Source organism: Hirundo rustica, chromosome 4, assembly GCF_015227805.2.
Source record: "Hirundo rustica isolate bHirRus1 chromosome 4, bHirRus1.pri.v3, whole genome shotgun sequence".
Classification (NCBI taxonomy): Eukaryota; Metazoa; Chordata; class Aves; order Passeriformes; family Hirundinidae; genus Hirundo; species Hirundo rustica.
In genome coordinates, this window is record NC_053453.1 from 6,796,141 (window position 1) to 6,812,906 (window position 16,766).

General features: G+C 41.3%; 1 protein-coding gene across 12 annotated transcripts in view; it reads right to left on the reverse strand.

Annotated features, from left to right (window-relative positions):
- FAM107B (family with sequence similarity 107 member B) overlaps nucleotides 1–16,766 on the reverse strand; it is a 119,151-nt gene that overhangs the window by 22,794 nt on the left and 79,591 nt on the right. For 4 of the 12 annotated variants that reach the window (XM_040063156.2, XM_040063154.1, XM_040063151.2 and 1 more), the window contains one exon: nucleotides 12,381–12,438. The exons of 7 other annotated variants lie outside the window; for them this stretch is intronic. In XM_040063156.2, coding sequence (XP_039919090.1) covers nucleotides 12,381–12,420 — 40 coding nt within the window. In that variant the 5' untranslated portion in view covers nucleotides 12,421–12,438. Of the gene's footprint in view, nucleotides 1–701; nucleotides 839–12,380; nucleotides 12,439–16,766 lie in introns of those variants that run through there. One more of the 12 variants, XM_040063165.2, reaches the window with a different exon arrangement.

A 16,766-nucleotide genomic window follows, 5' to 3' on the forward strand; every position in this document is an offset into this window, starting at 1 on the left:
TTGTTGTTATTTGTCTGTGGATTTATCATCTCAACGACAAAAAGAGACACATTAAACACATGTTTTTTTAAGCTGCACTAGTAAATATGTTCTCAGAAATGACTCCAAGACAAAAATCCACATTGAAAAGCTGGAATGAGAGCTGGGAGCCTGAGGGCTTTCCTATCCCACTGGTGAATACAGCACGTTCTTTTTGAGCATGTTCGTAATAAGACAGAGACCCATTTGTCAAAATCTGTCCTCTTTAAAACAGCATGTATTCCTCAACAGCCTCGGTGCTCAGCGGGGTGTAAATACTGCACCTTCAGCCACTTCCCCAATGTGAGTTTAACATGTACATTAGTGTTTAAGATTGAAGCAAATGTTTGCTACAATTAAGTCCCATTTCATCCAAGAATGTTAACAGTCATCCTTTAATGTGAATGTTAACAAACCAGCCATAACTTTTTTCATATCCAGGTACGTGATGTTAAACACAGGATTCTGACCTGATACACTGAACCCAGCAGCCGGCTTACACAGAGGATATTGTCCCACAGATCCCCACAAGTTCAGAAAAGCTGTACAGAAACACAACAAAGGTAGCAATAGGATCCACTTCCAGTTTAGAAAGGCATTTGTTTATGAAAGCTAGGCTATCAGAAGTAATCCAGGAACCTTCCCCTGTACAGATTTGTCATTAATACTTCTTGTTTTCTCACCTGTGCCTTTCCAGCACTACTGAGAGCAGCAACACCACAGGTACCAATGGCAGCACACTGCATCTGGCAAATGAAGGAGGTGACTGTGGGCTGAACACAGTGCTCATCCAGATGGGCATCTTAAGCATCTTTCCAGCAGACAATACTCTGCTCCAGCCAGTCCCAGCTCCTCATTGTGGAGAAACTCTAGAGCAGCTCGTGCTGTACTTGCATGAGCAAATAGCCCTGCATGGAAGCAAAACCCTCAGAAGGAGACAGGCACAGTCAGCTGGGATGGCAGCTTCTGTGCCATGTGCTGGTGAAAATCAGCACAGGGATCTGTATCAGTATCAAGCAGAGTTACTCCAGAGGGGGAACAGCTGTACCAGCAAAACCACAATTGGCTAGAGCAGAGACTCAGATCTCTTGAACCCTGTAGAACAACTTGTATGAAAAGATTAGAATCCCAGTAACTCTGAAATGACAAAATATCAATCCTATTTGAGTTTCATTAGACCCCATGGTATGCATTTATTTCACAAACAGCAACTGGAACAAAAATTAGAGAAGCTGTTCACACATAACTGAAGGAGTCACTATGTTCCATAACTCTACACAGACAACTGAATCATTATTCCAGTTTTATATACTCTGTCTTCCTGGAAGCCAAGGGCCTTTGGGACTTGGAAACAGTAGAACTTCTACGAATTTTACTGACTGTGCTCAGGCAACATCGCGTCCTTAGAGAGAGACACTATCAGCCCATCTTTCACAAAAAGGTAGCATCCTGCTCACATTTTAAGTAACTGTTTTGTTGATTTCCCAGATAAAAAAAGACATTGGTTGCCGCCTTCATCCCCAGACCTGACCTTGCCAGCACTGCTAACCTGTTTGCTGCAAATTGGCCAGCGTGAGATACAGTACTATGTGCCTTTGAGCAGGGTGACAGCCACCCCATGAGAGCCCACCAGCATGGCATCATCTCATATGTAAGCTAATCCATCAGCTCCGTAGTTTTGGGTGAAACACCCTCTTTTCAAGAGTGATTTCCCTCTACTTAACTACACATACACCTCAGGGCCTGGTGGAATAAACAGCAAGTCCTTGTGGCTGGGCAGGGGTGTAGGTTTTGACTCAGGAAGTTTATGCCTACAAATTAATTTTGATCTGCACCCTACCATGCTCAGTGCTTTCTTATGGCTTCCATTCAACATAAACATTAACTACCGTTGAAAACACAGTGCTTCCAGGAAAACAATGTTTAGTTAAATTCACACAGTGATAAAAAAAATTACAATAAGAACGTTAAAATTGAACTCAGTGGATGAACTTTCCCACACAGTAACAGCAGCTTTACTAAAATTCAGGCCAGCAAGTGTGCCTGCTCACCCTCAGAAGTACTACTCTCACTAGCAGGGAGGTAACAAATTTGTTAATTTTATAGTAGAGCCAAGATGGGTAAGTTTGTAAAGGTTACAGCACAGACTCCTTATCAGGAAAAAAGATCTATGCAGATTTCAGAGTTTTTTATCCCACCCAGGGTATTTTTCTATTGCCAGAAAGTGCTGACATCCATTGAATAGAAAACCTCTGAATGTGTCTTTTAAATATCCCTTTCCAAAAACCTCCCATGGGACAGCTTCATTACTTCAACAGGTGACTGGAAAAGCAGGAGACAGTATATTAAATGAGCAAGGTAGACACAGAAGGCCAAGGCAGTAAGAATTTCATCCAATTTCTCACACCTCATTCTACCCTTCCTTACATCAGATGAATCAGCGTTGTTCAGCTGCAACTGCCATCTCTAAATCTTACCCAATACTTCAGCTAAAAACTAAAGACATCAACCACTTGTCTCCCTCTTACTTTTATACATCCCACTCTAACCCTTATTTACACCATTATGATTATTATCTAATTATACACAATGGTTTGATTAAAACATACATATTTATAGAAGCATTCATGTCACCTACCTTTAGGCTGTTAACTGCTGCAGCTAAAATGGGAAAGCAAGCTCCTTATAGCATTAGCATGGTTATCCAGAGGGCAAATCAAAGCAGCTATGTTCAGCACTAAAGTCAAATATCATCACTCTCAAGCAGCTTCCAGACACTCTCTCTTTCCTCCTCTGGTTATGAGAACTCCAGAGAATTTAGATTCCCAAGCTGCTTTTTTAAAGCAATGGGCAAGGTCCCTTCAAAAATCAAGAGTTAGAAAGTGCAGCCCAAATTTCATAAACTACAGTACTGAACAAATCCAACCTACCACTGCTTTTTACACTATCTCCAGCATGCCTGCTACTTCCAGCTTCACACACAGTACGATGTAAACTCACAGAAAATACTCAGTTTAATAATTTCCTGTATTATTCATCACATTGTGTGCAATACCTTGTGGATTAATTATCCAGATAACAAAATGACTGCAAGTGCCATTACTGTTGTTGGTCTGATGTAGTGATCTAAATAATGAGAGCTGAACTGAAGAACAACCCCCTCCTACCTGCTACACACGAGTGAAACAAGACCTTTCCTCCCTATACAGGAAGGTGAGTAAACCATTAAGCAACTGTGGAAAGTCCCAAAGATGGGTAAAATCAAAGAGAGAAAAGGGCTTTCACTTCTAGAAGCTAAACTGCTTAAAGGAACAGAGAGAAGGATCACCAAGGAAGAAATATCTTATGATGAAGGTGGGGAGACACTGGCACAGGTTGCCCATAGAAGCTCTGGATGCCCCATCACTGGAAGTGTTCAAAGTCAGGCTGAATGGAGTTTTGAGCAACACAATCCAGTGAAGCATGTCCCTACGCACTGCAGGGTGGTTGGACAGGATGAACTGCCTCCTTCAACTCAAAGCCTTCCATGACTCTCTGACTGATGACATTTATACGAGGATGGGATGAGCACATTTTGGGGCTGCTTGTACTGATGCACAGAAGCAGTCCAACAGTGAGAGATTCCACTCCTCTCCTGAAGCCAGGACATCCACACAGGTGAAGGAAGCCCTTGAGGAGAATTACTGCTCTCCCCAGCCACATACCACTATCTGTAACACAGCTGGAAACATCTCATTTCTGTGTGTCCTGGTTAAGCAAGAGGCACAAATTTCTGTTTGAAAGCAATCTAAACCGCACCACTGGAAATACCCGTAGAAATATTTCTGTTATTTCCAGGCCACCAAACACAAGTGGCACTCACTAGTTTACTACTCTGGTTTCCAATTTAAGAAATGCCTTTAATGGAAGCACGTTCTTGAACACATACCAAATGCCACTGAACGTAATCATGCCTAAACCGCACCTCCTAGAGAGCTCCATTTTTAAATTAACTCTGAGCATGTTGTAACCTAAAAAGGGAGGAGAGAAGGGCATATAAAAAACAAAGAAGAAAAGAGGAAGAAAGTCTCTCTTGTGACATTTTTCTTTCTCTGAACACAGGAAGAAACAGGTGTTGGTGTAAGCAGAAAGGAAGATATCACAAGGATTCAAAACCAAGTGCTATCAGCAAAAATAATATATTATTGAGGCAGAGAGAGAGAGGAAGTTGCAAAACTGCTTAACATTTCAAGATCTGAGGCTTTTCACTCAGTGTTGTAGCTGGGGAAAACAGACATACACTTTGAGTATCATACAGAGGTTTGGACTAGAAAGGAACTTAAAGAGATCATCTAGTTCCAACGCCCCTGGCATGGACAGGAACACCTTCCACTGGGCTAGGCTACTCAAAAGCCTGTTTAGTCTGACTTTGAACACTCCCAGGGATGGAAACAACCCCCACTTCTCTGTGCAACCTATCCCAGCAATTCACCACGCTCACAATAAAGAATTTTTTCCTAATACCTAATCTAAACTTGCCCTCCTTCAGTCTAACGCCATTCCACCTTGTCCAATGTCCCTCTCCAGCTCTCTTGTAGCCACTTCAGATACTGAAAGGGGCTCTAAGGTGTCCCCAGAGCCTTCCTTTCTCCAGGCTCAATGACCCCAACTCTCTGAGCTGTCTCCATAGCAGAGGAGCTCCAGCCCTCTGAGCATCTCTGGGCCTCTGGGTTCACTCCAACAGGTAGGTCCCTGTTCCTCTTCCATTGTGGGCCCCAGAGCCGGGGTACAGTTGGATTAGCAACTCAGTAACAACAGTCAAATAAATGAAATGCTGCATCTGTTGTTACAATTAAATTAACAAAGTACTGAGAGAAACATGCATGTTTTCCCCTTGTGCACCATGCCCTGGGTAAAGATGTTCTGTAGCTGTACATATTTCCTGTGTTATAAATTAAACACAAGCCAAATTTACCCTTTCTGCAATGCTATTAAAAATCAAGGGCAATTACTCCAGGGATAAATCTGACCCAGTAATGTTTTTCAACAAAAATGAGTTTCAGAATAAATTCTACTAAAATAAATCTGTGTGGAAATACTTGAAACGTTTTCATTTGTGTTCCCAGAGCACTTGTTTAAAAATAAATTGGAACAGAGTTCCCAGTATAAAATAGATGGAAAATGTCAAGACAGTGTTTCAGAATACTCTGTTTTCAGGTGATCAACCTGATATTCTTACAGTCTAGTTCTGTGGGGGGTAGTTTTGCTGTGATTAATACTTCAGTTTTTTGTTTTCTGTGTGGTTTTTTGGGGTGGGGAGGGATTATGGGGTTTTTTGATTGGGTTGGGGTTTGGTTTATTTTTTTTTTGTTCAATACCTAAGTGTCTGCAGTCTTAAATAAAGGCCACCTAATATACACAGCTCAGGTTGTGTACCATGAATTAAGGAGCTCAGAAATTAGGTGTACATGGAAAATCAGACCCATGTATTCATGATTTCAAATTTTTACATTGAGATTGCACAATCAGACAAAATACAACTACAAATAGCATCAGGTTAGACTCTCAGCTGGCATAAGCCGGAGCCAGTCTACTAAAAACAATTTATCTTCCTCAGCTTATCTGACTCCTCAGGGAATGCGGGCAATACTAATACTGCAGCTCTCCACAAAGTCACACATGTAAAAGTGCTGGAGAGAGCAACGGTGTTGGGAATGCGTCACACGATGCTGCAGACCTGCACGGATGCACCTGTAATGCTGCTCCCATGGAAGACGGCATCAACTACAGTGATGGACACAGCCATAAAACACACTCAACTTGCCAAAAGCAATTTATCTACAGCAATTTGCACAGCCAGCAATGACTGTAATCACATTTTTGTAGAAACATGGAAAATCGGGCTGGAAGGAACTTCAAGAGGCCCCTCAGCCCTTCCCTGCCCCAGGGCGAGCTGGAGCATACCTACACACCCCTGAAGTCTCTTCCTGCCAAAGAAGTTTTTGAGCCAAAATTTTTCATTCTTGATTTAAATCCAGTTGTTCATCTGATTTTAAGCCCCAGGCATTGACATCTAATGCTAATGAATATAAAGAACATCAAACTGGCTGGTTAAGTTCCGATGAGAGCAGAGCTGAGTCTTTGCTAACGTGGGGACAGCAGGAGAGATAAACAGGGATATTAACAATTTCTTTAGAGCAGGAGTCAAACGTAGCAGAAATTTAAAAATCTGTTCAACGGGTTTTTCTTAATCTCAATTGCAGGAGATATTTTTAGCACATCTGGAGGAGATCAGCTCAGGAGAAAACCTGCAATGCTCTGATTGTGGCCATCATCTCCATGACAGACACTGAGAGGCAGAAGGTATTCCCACTGCCATACAGAAGAGGCCACTCTTCCTCTCTGTTCCCAGAGAGGTCTTCTCTCCTGCCTTGCACTGACCAAGTCTGGTTTTGACCTCCCCAGCTCTTACAAGCTTGTCATAAAATCCCCTTGCAATGGCAGAGCAGCGTTCCCCTCTGCCTCATCTCCTTCCCTCTGCTTTCCCACCAGAAAGTCACAGGCTCAGAAGAGTCCCATGGAGCAGAGAGCTCGTGGCTCCTCTACCTTCCAAACCTCCTGGGACACAAATTTGGAGATAAAGAGTCTGTGAAGGAAGGAAAGAGGAGGCTGGCAGGGAAAGCCATTCAGTAAACCATTTTGCAAAAATAGTACTTGGATGGCTCCCAGCAGCACAGAAGGATTCAGGACTGACAGCTACTGCTGACACTTCAGTGGTAAGGTAAAGGGAGAAGGGTCTGGACACCAGATCCTAAGCTTAAAAAAGTTTTAAATTATTAAACCAATGCCTCAATTCTTGTAACAAAGCACTGCAGCTTATTTAAGGAAAATAACACACTAATAATAACATTTATTTCCTTCCACATCTTCCAGGCATGGAATCAGTAGGATCTGTTTGGAAGTGTTTCCACTGCTTCTGCCAGTCCTGAAAACAATCATGTGCTCATGTTGAGATGCAATTCAGTTTTCTCATTGTGATTCTAAACCAGAATATATATTGCTTCTATTTTTCCCCCCATATATTTTTTTCATGCAATTTTTCAAACAAATCATACTCCCCAATCTCCTCGGACTCAGTTTACTGCAATAATTGAGAGGGCTTTTTTCTTCTCAGATGTTCTGTTTTTCAGGGCAAGATTCCATTTTTGTGTGTATGATCCTTTTTTAATTATGCAAAACCCAAAGCAAAAGTGTAATAAAAAATGAAATGACTATGTTGCTTATTTTTATACTCTGACATTTTCATTTCATGTCATTAATGAGTCTAATCAATCTCTCTTGCATTTCACACATATCACATTCCTAACCAGTAGCAATTAGAAATAGATAGCCATTTGCTTTGTCACAGAATTGTAGAAAATTCCTGCCACTTGTCACAAAAAGGGCTCAGACTACAAAGAGCAACACACAAAACACTAAGTATTTTAATTTGACACCATTCTTCATGCAGTTCTCAAATCAAAACCAACAGTGTTAAATTGTGTTAAATTCTATTATTAGTCTCCTGCTTGGATCACCACTTTGAATAAAGGCATTAATGAGATGGAGACCTGCAAAGCATTTTCTTAGAAACCAGAGAATCACTAAATTAAACAATTTGGATGGTCGCATTAAAAATCCCCAGTAAATTGCATATTCACCAAGAAAAGGCAAAAGTACTGAATAAGAAGCACCTGTAGTGGCTCTGTCACTTTCTGTACAAGTGACAGGCAGGGTATCTCCTGTGACCCATATTAGACATTGTACCCACTGCGGTCAGGAGCTGCACTGGCAGATTGCCATCCCAGAGCTCAAACTCTCACAGCTGCCCACGCACAGGACTTTCCCGCTCTCCCCCAACACGCTCCCCCTTGTTTTCGGAAAGGCGACAAGCACAGTTGTCCCAGTTAAGCCGGAGGTGTCCTGCACCAGTTCATGCCCTCCCAAAGCCCCAGCCAGTCCTGCTTTGGCAGCTGCTATAAAAACAACTGCTCCCCGTGTACAAGGAGCACCCAGTTGCTCTGTCCCAGCTGATGGAAAGGGGAAATGGCAACGTGTCCTTATATTGAGTACCAAAGTCTTGCCTTTAATTTCATTTGGGAGCTCATCCCTATCTATCGGGTTTATTCGGTGCATCACTTATTTCTTAAAAAGTTCAAAAGAAGAGGAAAAAAACAATGTAGAAGCTGGAGTAACACTGATCTCTTCAATATCTGTATCACTAGAAGCGGCTGCATCATGTACAAGATGTGTTGGCTAACCCCCTCAGAGGTCAGAAGGCTGCCCCAGTACCATTCCCATTGTTGCCTGTTGCTCATCCACGGGCTGTGACATACAGACAGTGACAACAGCAGAGATGGACACACAGAACTGAAGGCTGTGATTCAGTCTCAGCTCCCAACCACCTACACACGTCACATCCATTTCATAAAAACATCCACCTGTTAACGGGGAGAGAGAAAAGCCGAGTCTCGCAGATGTGCAGAGCTCAGACAACAATAAAACAGGTCACTGACCAGAGAAACTCTCCAGGTGTAGTCACTGTGAAAGACAGCACGAATGTTGTTCCCTCTGGAGGTAACCAGACAGACAGACAGCGATGCCTACTGCAGAACTGGCTCACAAAAAGCAAGCGAAACCATGTAGGATCCAGGACTTTTGCATACAAAGCAATTTAAGCTGAATCCCACAGAGCATAGGCAGGAGTGTGTGTACAAGAACTGCACAACTGTTAGCTGCCACATTACCTGAAAGTTGGATAAAATGCCCATGGCAAGCCATCCCTGAGATTTCCAGGGCTGAGTTTGGAAAGTCTAACAACTCACCAGCTGCTACTAAAACCTATGCTCCATGGGAGGTTAAGAAAATACCAGGTGATTTCTTCTTATTGGGTCAATTGACCATTGAAGAAAGCAACAGGACAAGGATCTGAGTCTCCTTTATTCCAGGGACCCCTTAAGGCCCAGTCCATCCAAGAGGGACAGAAAGCTTTCAGCAGTAAGCAATTAATCTCACAGTCACCAAATTGTGAAGTTTCATTTAGCACTTGAAATTTTTGATGCCTTTCTAAATTCTTTACACAATCTGTGTATTAGCAAGTGTGGGTTATAGTTTTTTTGCTTTCATAAAGTAAACTAAATATAAAACCAATAGTTAAGACTGAAATAAAAAATTGCAGCTTTTGAATACTGATGGTTATGTCTCAGCCATATTTGTATGATCCTCCAAGTGTTCAGTAGATCAAAAACCAGGGAAAAATACATACGGTAGGCCAGATCTTTCAGCAGGTGTATGGTATGAACAACTCTTCATATATAATTACACTGTCAAACACTTGATGAATTGAGTGGATGTCAGCATATGCTTCTTGTAAAACAGACAAGAGGACCTTTGTCAGACAAGAAGTAAATTAAGATTCGCTATAGGAACTGTATCATACAGTTAAAAAGAAAACCACAGACACATGCGCAGGCCTGAAAATGGGGGTAAAAAGCTTGAGGAGAAACGTCAGCTGAGGTCTGTTCCTTGCACAGGAGGAGACTGAACAGCAAGGGATACTATTATCCATCGCATCCAGAGAACTGGCAGGCTCGCTGCTCAAAAGCAGCTGCTTGAATATTTAGCTTGAAAGGCAGACTATTCCTTGCATTTTCTCTGGTGTGGCTTTCAGCTGCACAGCAGCGCCAAATGGCACCGTGCTTCCTGCGGGACCAGAGCGCCTTTGGCCTGGGTACAAACTGCACATGGCTTCTAGGGCACCCTGAAGGGGAGGCCACAGCACAGCCCTGATGCCAGAGGGGCCTGGAAGCTGGTGTGGAATTTCTGAGGACGACGGCTCAGTACGTTCACATCAGCAGGGTGGCTGACATGACCCATTCTCAATGCTGGCTATTTTGTCACAGAGCAAGACAAAGAAGGAAGGAAGCAGTGAGAGACAGCGAAGGGCTCCTACTCTGAGAGATGCACACAAGACTGGTCCATGCTTGTCAGAGCTGGGCATGACAGATAGTAACTCCAACAGCCTGCATTAAACAGATACTGGGTTTGCAGCCTACACTTCTGCCAGTTCTCTTGCTAGGTACTGAAAAGCAGCATTCATCTCATCGCTCACCAGCAGTAATTCCCTTTCCTGCTTCAATCTTCTGTTCATGCTGTCACCCAGTCCCAGAGACTTAAAATACTTTAATTAAGAATATCTGACCTTTGTGCTGGAGCATTGGAACAAATAACCGATAAATGGAAACGTTAAGAAAAAAGGCAACAAATTTAAGTTCAGGAACTGAAAATGATTTGCAAAGCAGTAATTCAGCTTAGTGTGCAATTTTACACACATGCAGAGACACAGGTTTTCCACATATTAAAAGAATACTACTAATTAAATGCTACTAATGAACAAAAGATGTGCTAAGCTCTCCTTTGAAAAGCCTACCACGCAAGTAGACACCTAATTAATACAGAGACAACTGCAGTCAGACACAATATGGCAATTTCATTCTAACACAAATCTTGCTGGCATGGAGGCTGAAGTCTCACATTTTCAAGAAGTGCTTCCAGACTTTCCTGTGAATATTTAATGTTTTGAGAGAAGCAAAAGGATTTTGTACTTAAAAGTTATTCCACCAGAAACACTCACTGTTATTTTTAATGTTTTGCTTTAAATTTTGAAAAATCAACTTGTAACATTGCTCACAAAAACTCCACCCCCTGAAGAAGCAAACAAGAACTCAATCAGAAAAGCTGTGAATAAATGGGATTACCAGTCTGACTTGCAAGAATTGCCAGTTAAAAAAAGGCAGAATCATATTTCCATGTGGAAAACTTTAAAGTTACTGTAACTAAATATAACAACCCAAATTTTCCTCCTCTATTTTATTTCCAATAACACACACACTCATCTCTGCTTGTTCCATTAGATAACAATGGGTAGCAGAACAAGTTCTGGTTCAAAATCCCCTGGGATTTGAGCCTTCCTCCCCTGGTTCCCTCAGAGGGGAGCAGCAGTGCCAGGACCACAGGGAAATAGGCAGGCATGTGCCAGAGAAAGAGGAATAGGAAATATCTGCATGTGGCTTTCAGACCCATCTTCAGCACGGGCCTTAAAATATCCATAAAATAGCCGAAATTCCCATATAAATATGAACAAAAGAGGAGGGAGGAAAAGACTCAAGTATTATCAGGATGTTCCAATTTGGAAATGTCATTAAGAATGATAATTTTGAGCTAATTAAATGGGGGGGGGGTGACGGGGAGCATAACAATCAAGCAAAGAATATCCATGTCAGATGTCACCTAAATGGCAAGAGTGGAGCATTTATTCCGCCACACTGAGACATTCTATATTCACAGTCATTGCTACAGTGTTGAATCATGTGCAGGGAAGCGTTGCTGCTTCATCCTTGTACCATTCTCTGTTACTGCACCCTCTGCCATCCAAATTCCCAGTTCCTCTCACACCTTTACAAAATGTCAGTGCAGAGACTTTCTAGGAATTTGGGCCAAGTTCAAGAATCCCCATCTGCTCCTGTTGGAGAAGGATGAGATCAGACTGTAAATGAGTGGCAGACTCCAAGCAAGGAGGCACGTGAATACAATTTGGACACGTATGAAAGTCAGTCCCAGCCTTCTTCATTTAAATTGAAAACTTCAGACTCTCTTCCCTCTCTCTGTAATGAAACATTCATATAATCAGTTATTCATCCATTTTGGTTAAGTGCATGTATAGGCAAGTACTCTCAAGACATTTCTCTAATCTACATTTATCTTAAAGCTGTTTAGAATTGCAGACATGCATGCACAAGATGAGTTCTTGAAGACTTAAAAGCAATTTGGTCTTGAGAAAAGTGGCTTTGGTGGCACATGTTCTCACAGTAATTTAAATAAATTCAAATCAAATATAGGTTTAAATCTGCACGAGACTTCTCATTAGCCACCAGTGTTTTTCAAGTTTCCAGAGCTTTTCTGCAGTGCATTGCACTGCGTATGTAGGAGCATGCACCTGTACTGGTAGTCAGCTTGCAGGAGGGCTCCCCTCGCAAGCCTACACACACACAACAGGGGTTCATAAACTGAATTTTTAACACTTTCTTGTTATAGCTGGTAGCAATATGAAAATATATATATATATACAAAAGATGTCACTTTCTGGAAGTGTTTCCCCCCACCTGACTGGTTATCATGGTAGCCCAGGGCTGAAGTCAGGAACAGAAACATGGTGTTCATCCGCTAACATGTTCTAATTTACCTTCATGGCACACTGGAGAGCTGAGATCAAGCTTACTTATTTTGTAAGAAGGTGAACATTAAAAAAAAAAAAAAATTAAAATCCAAATCAGAAATCAACTTACTTGAGGAATCAGGCAGAACAGGAAACTCAAGGTGGACCATGGAAGTCCCAAGTGAGCCCTGTAAAATAAGCCCTTCTGCATTTAACCAATTCTTACACATCTAGATGTGCAGTAATTTCAAATCCTGCCTACTTAAACTGTAACAGAAGACTCATGAATTTTACATAATTGGAAAAAGATGACCCTAACTCTGGCAGACAGTATTAGAATTCCTTATAATCCCAAGTGTCAATCTTGCTTACATCTCTTTGTTTTCCTTTTAAGTCCACAAATGGACTTAAAAGGAGAATATACAGTCCATTTCTTGGCCACAAATGTGGCCAAAAAACCACACTGTGATTACATTCTGGGTGTGGGTAAGGCCTGCTGGTTTAAAACATGCACATAAACACACAGATACATATGCACATACATAGTCACACATACTGCCTTTGTAAATAATCAGAACAGATCTTGATGAATCACCTCTATTTGATATTTTTACAGTGTTTCTTGTAAAAAACATTCCCTGAATGTGCAAACTATTAAGAAAATATGCAAAAAACAAAGTCTGATTGGCAGATTAAAGTTGGAGGCTAAGTAACAAGTAAGCCTGTTCAGCATTAGTGCCAGAAATCCCTTCTCACTCTAAAAATCTGACATATCATTTGCTTTATTAGTTCTAAATCAATTATTTATTTAATTTATATTAAAAATATTAAATTAAAAATTAAAACAGATGATTTAGATTTGAAGTATTCCAAAGACAGTACTTGTTTTTAATAGACTTTCATTTTGGAAATTAATATTTCTGCACACTGCTGAATTCCTCCAGCAGTCCACAAGTCTGTTGATACAGCCATTAAGATTTCATTCACTAAGAGCTGATTAACTCAAGTCTTACTTTTCCACTAATTAATACCACAAACTGCCTCCAACTCCTGTGTGTTTAGATCTGAGTGTATGAGCAAGGAATGACCATCTTAGACACCACACAGAATTACAATTTCACATATCCAAGATATGAAACCTTTTCAAATCGGGAAAAGAAAAAGAAAGGCAAAGGCCTTTACCCTAGTCAAAAGGTCACTCAACTCAGATTAACTTAGAATTCATGAAATTCTAGTCAAGAAAGTAAAAATGAAAGTCTGACCCTTACAGAGGCCAGATGTCCCACTAACTTCCTCTTACATTTTACTCAAGCACATGGTTCACAGTCACAGAAAAGTTTATTGCAAGTCACAAATATGCCACCAGTAGAGATCCAAGAGTTTCCCTTCCAAGCAAGAGACAATTCCCAGCAAACAGAAAACACCATCAAGCCAAATAAAGTGAGCCAGAGGTCCTCAGCAATCCCATCTAATGGAAATGGCGATGCAGAGAAACAGCTCTGCAGGCAGATCCTGTGGCTGGAACAGCTCCCAGCACATGGGGGTGGTGAACTCCAGCAGAACAGCATTTACAGGCACTCCAGCCCTGCTCACTGCAGGAGCCTTGCTAACATTTGTGTTTACTACTCCAGGTCAGTGCCAACAACTCCACAGTCCTCACCTAATGAAAACTGCTGTCCTGCTCTACCTTTAACCCCTTCCACATTCCCACTCTACTATGGACATGCCTCATATTTCAAACACCTCAAACTCCATCTAAGACCATTCTAATCACACACAGAGAGGTTTTCTTCCCTTTCAATATTTTCACTCTACATAAACTTAGAAGAAGTTGAAAATTTTCCCTGTCTTAATCTTGACAAAATCCTTTCCCACTAAGTCCTCTGTAACCAGGCTGCTGCATAGCACCATACCTGGAAATCAGGGGCTTATAATGGAAATGCTGAGGTAAACCTTAAGGCACAGAATCAAACTGCATGAAAACCCTTTCACAGTACTGGAAATAAAGTGCATTTAAAGCCTAAGAGGCTCTGTCATCACTATAAAATGCACACACTGCTGCTGCATGCTCTCAAACTTTATGAAATGGGTCTGGGCACAGCAGCAATGAAGGCAGCCTCCCCTGACTTCGTGCAGTGCATGCGCTCATTGCCACCACCAGCTGTGACCACCTCCATGCTAAAAATGAAGGGGAAGAGAATGCACTAAATTAGAATCAAGTTTTGTGTTCACAAAAAGAACTGGGGAACAAAATCAGTGTGAATAGAAGCCAGTGCTGGAGGGTGACTCTCACTACCTGGCCATTTTGGGCTTTGCTGCTCTTTGCCCAGCATTAACATCTGCCCATTCCTCCAGCCCAGGGACTCTCGTTATCATCTCCATTCCTTTGTTATTACCAAACCTCCCCTCCTCTGGGAAGGTCTATCAGCTGCAATGAACACTGGCCACTCTACTTAGCATAACATTGAGGACTTTGAAATTAACCCAGTAAATCACCTCTATCCTCCACACATAAGAGACAAGTCCAGATGTGACAAAGATCTAATGATGATATTTTATTAAAATACTAAAAGAAAACTGAAGAGAAGTGAATGAAACTTGGCCTTAGTGAACATCTGAACGTTAATAACTCTACATTAATAACCCCAATGAGGACTGCTGTTAAAAAGACAAAAATCTCCAGGAATTTATCACTGGCTAAGTTTTATTAAAACTATACTCCCACCTAAAGTGCTTTGGATTAGTTAAGATTTATCTAAGAGCAAGGAGACCTCATCTAATCAGGAAAATGCTGTAATAGCCTCTGATTCAGAAGCCATCAATTTACTTTGTGTTTGCAGACTATGTAAGATACCATAGAATGAAATAATAAAAAGCAGAAAAATAGAAGAGATGATATGGCAAAAAACCCCAAGTAGTAGCAAGGGGAAGGAAAAAAAAATTATGTTTTAAAGACAAACTACCTCCATGCACAATTCTGAAATTATAACTCCCAGTGTCCCTATCACATTACTGTGTGAGCTGCAGATGAAACAAAGCAATGGAGAATTACAGGGCCACATTGCCTCTTTTGAAAAGAAAACTTCACCATCATGAAAAGCTAATAATGAGAATAAAAGCAACAGGTAAGATTAAGAAAGCAGAGAATGAAAAGTAATAGTATTGATTTAAGTGTTTCATTTTTTATTCATGGATATTCTTTCCAGTGGATATCTCAGAAGCATTTTATGTTTAATACGCACCACCATTGTGCAAATGTTTTCTAAGCAAAAAGCCCCCTTTCTTTACCAAGGCAATAAATGGCTTCACAGCAGACAGCCACATGAAGAATTAAAGAAACAAAATTAACTGTGGACCATGCAAAACATAAAAAAACTTATCCTCAGTGAAAGCTCTTTGATGTTGAAACAATTTAATAGAAGGTGGAGGCTACAGATAGTATGTTTTCATTTGGTAGCCCTAGTTAAGTTGTCTGTCAGAGATCCTTGACTTCTCAGAAGAGAAGGTGTGTATTATTGACTGAAAAAAACCAACAAAGCCAAAACAAAACTCTCCACTGAATACAGAAGTCCTAGTCTCAGAGCCTTACAGAGTTGCTTCCTACTTCTTCCCATTCCTTTTCCCCTTCCAACTTCTGATTTAAATCGCTGAAATAATTAGGTTTTGAATATTTATCCCAAATGCAGCCTATTCCACAGGCTTTAACTCTGAAATCTGATTCAGCTAAGAAATTAAATCCCACTGCTTAACCTATAAAATTTAATCCATAATTATTATGCAAAAAAACCCACAGTATTTATTTATTTTGCGTAAGTTGTTCTTCCTCCGTTCCTAGTCTCCATGAGAGAGAATGTTGTTTGCCAGTATTCTACTTCATAATCTCATTAGCAGGCTCTTCTTCCCTCTCCCATTGGTTAGATTTTGTATTCAGATAGAAACGTCTTAACATACTGCCTGGCAGCATCCTGGAAGCAATCACACTCAGTTGGAATTGGAAAATGTTATTTAGTCTACTGTGATCTTGTTGATATCAAATACTGAGATTAACAGTAAAGATGGTGGCGGTAGGGAAATTGTAACAGCTTTGGGAAGATGTAACGTACTCAGTACTCATTTCCTCCCTTGCTGAGCAAACATGCTGCCCCTGGGCAAACGAGTGTCAGATGGCTAATAGTCTCTGTGCCGAAGGGAGCCAGCAAGCAGCCTGTTAATGAAGCCCAAAGGGTACTGGAAAGAGGCACTGGGACAGGACTGGCAATCTTCTTTCAGAACCCAGTGCCTCACTGGTGCAGCTGACCTACATTCTCCAACTTGGAGTTGAAGGCCAAGTCAAAACATGCATAAATAAAATAATGGCTCCGTTTCAGCAGGATCTGCAAGCGTCCCATGCTGGTGAGCACTAGTCATCTCCTCCCATGTACTACCCCAGCACAAGCCACAGATGCTAAATATGATCCCAAATCATTCAGTTTTAACTTGCAAGAGGCCCTTTACATAGCAGACTGTACTTGGCAAG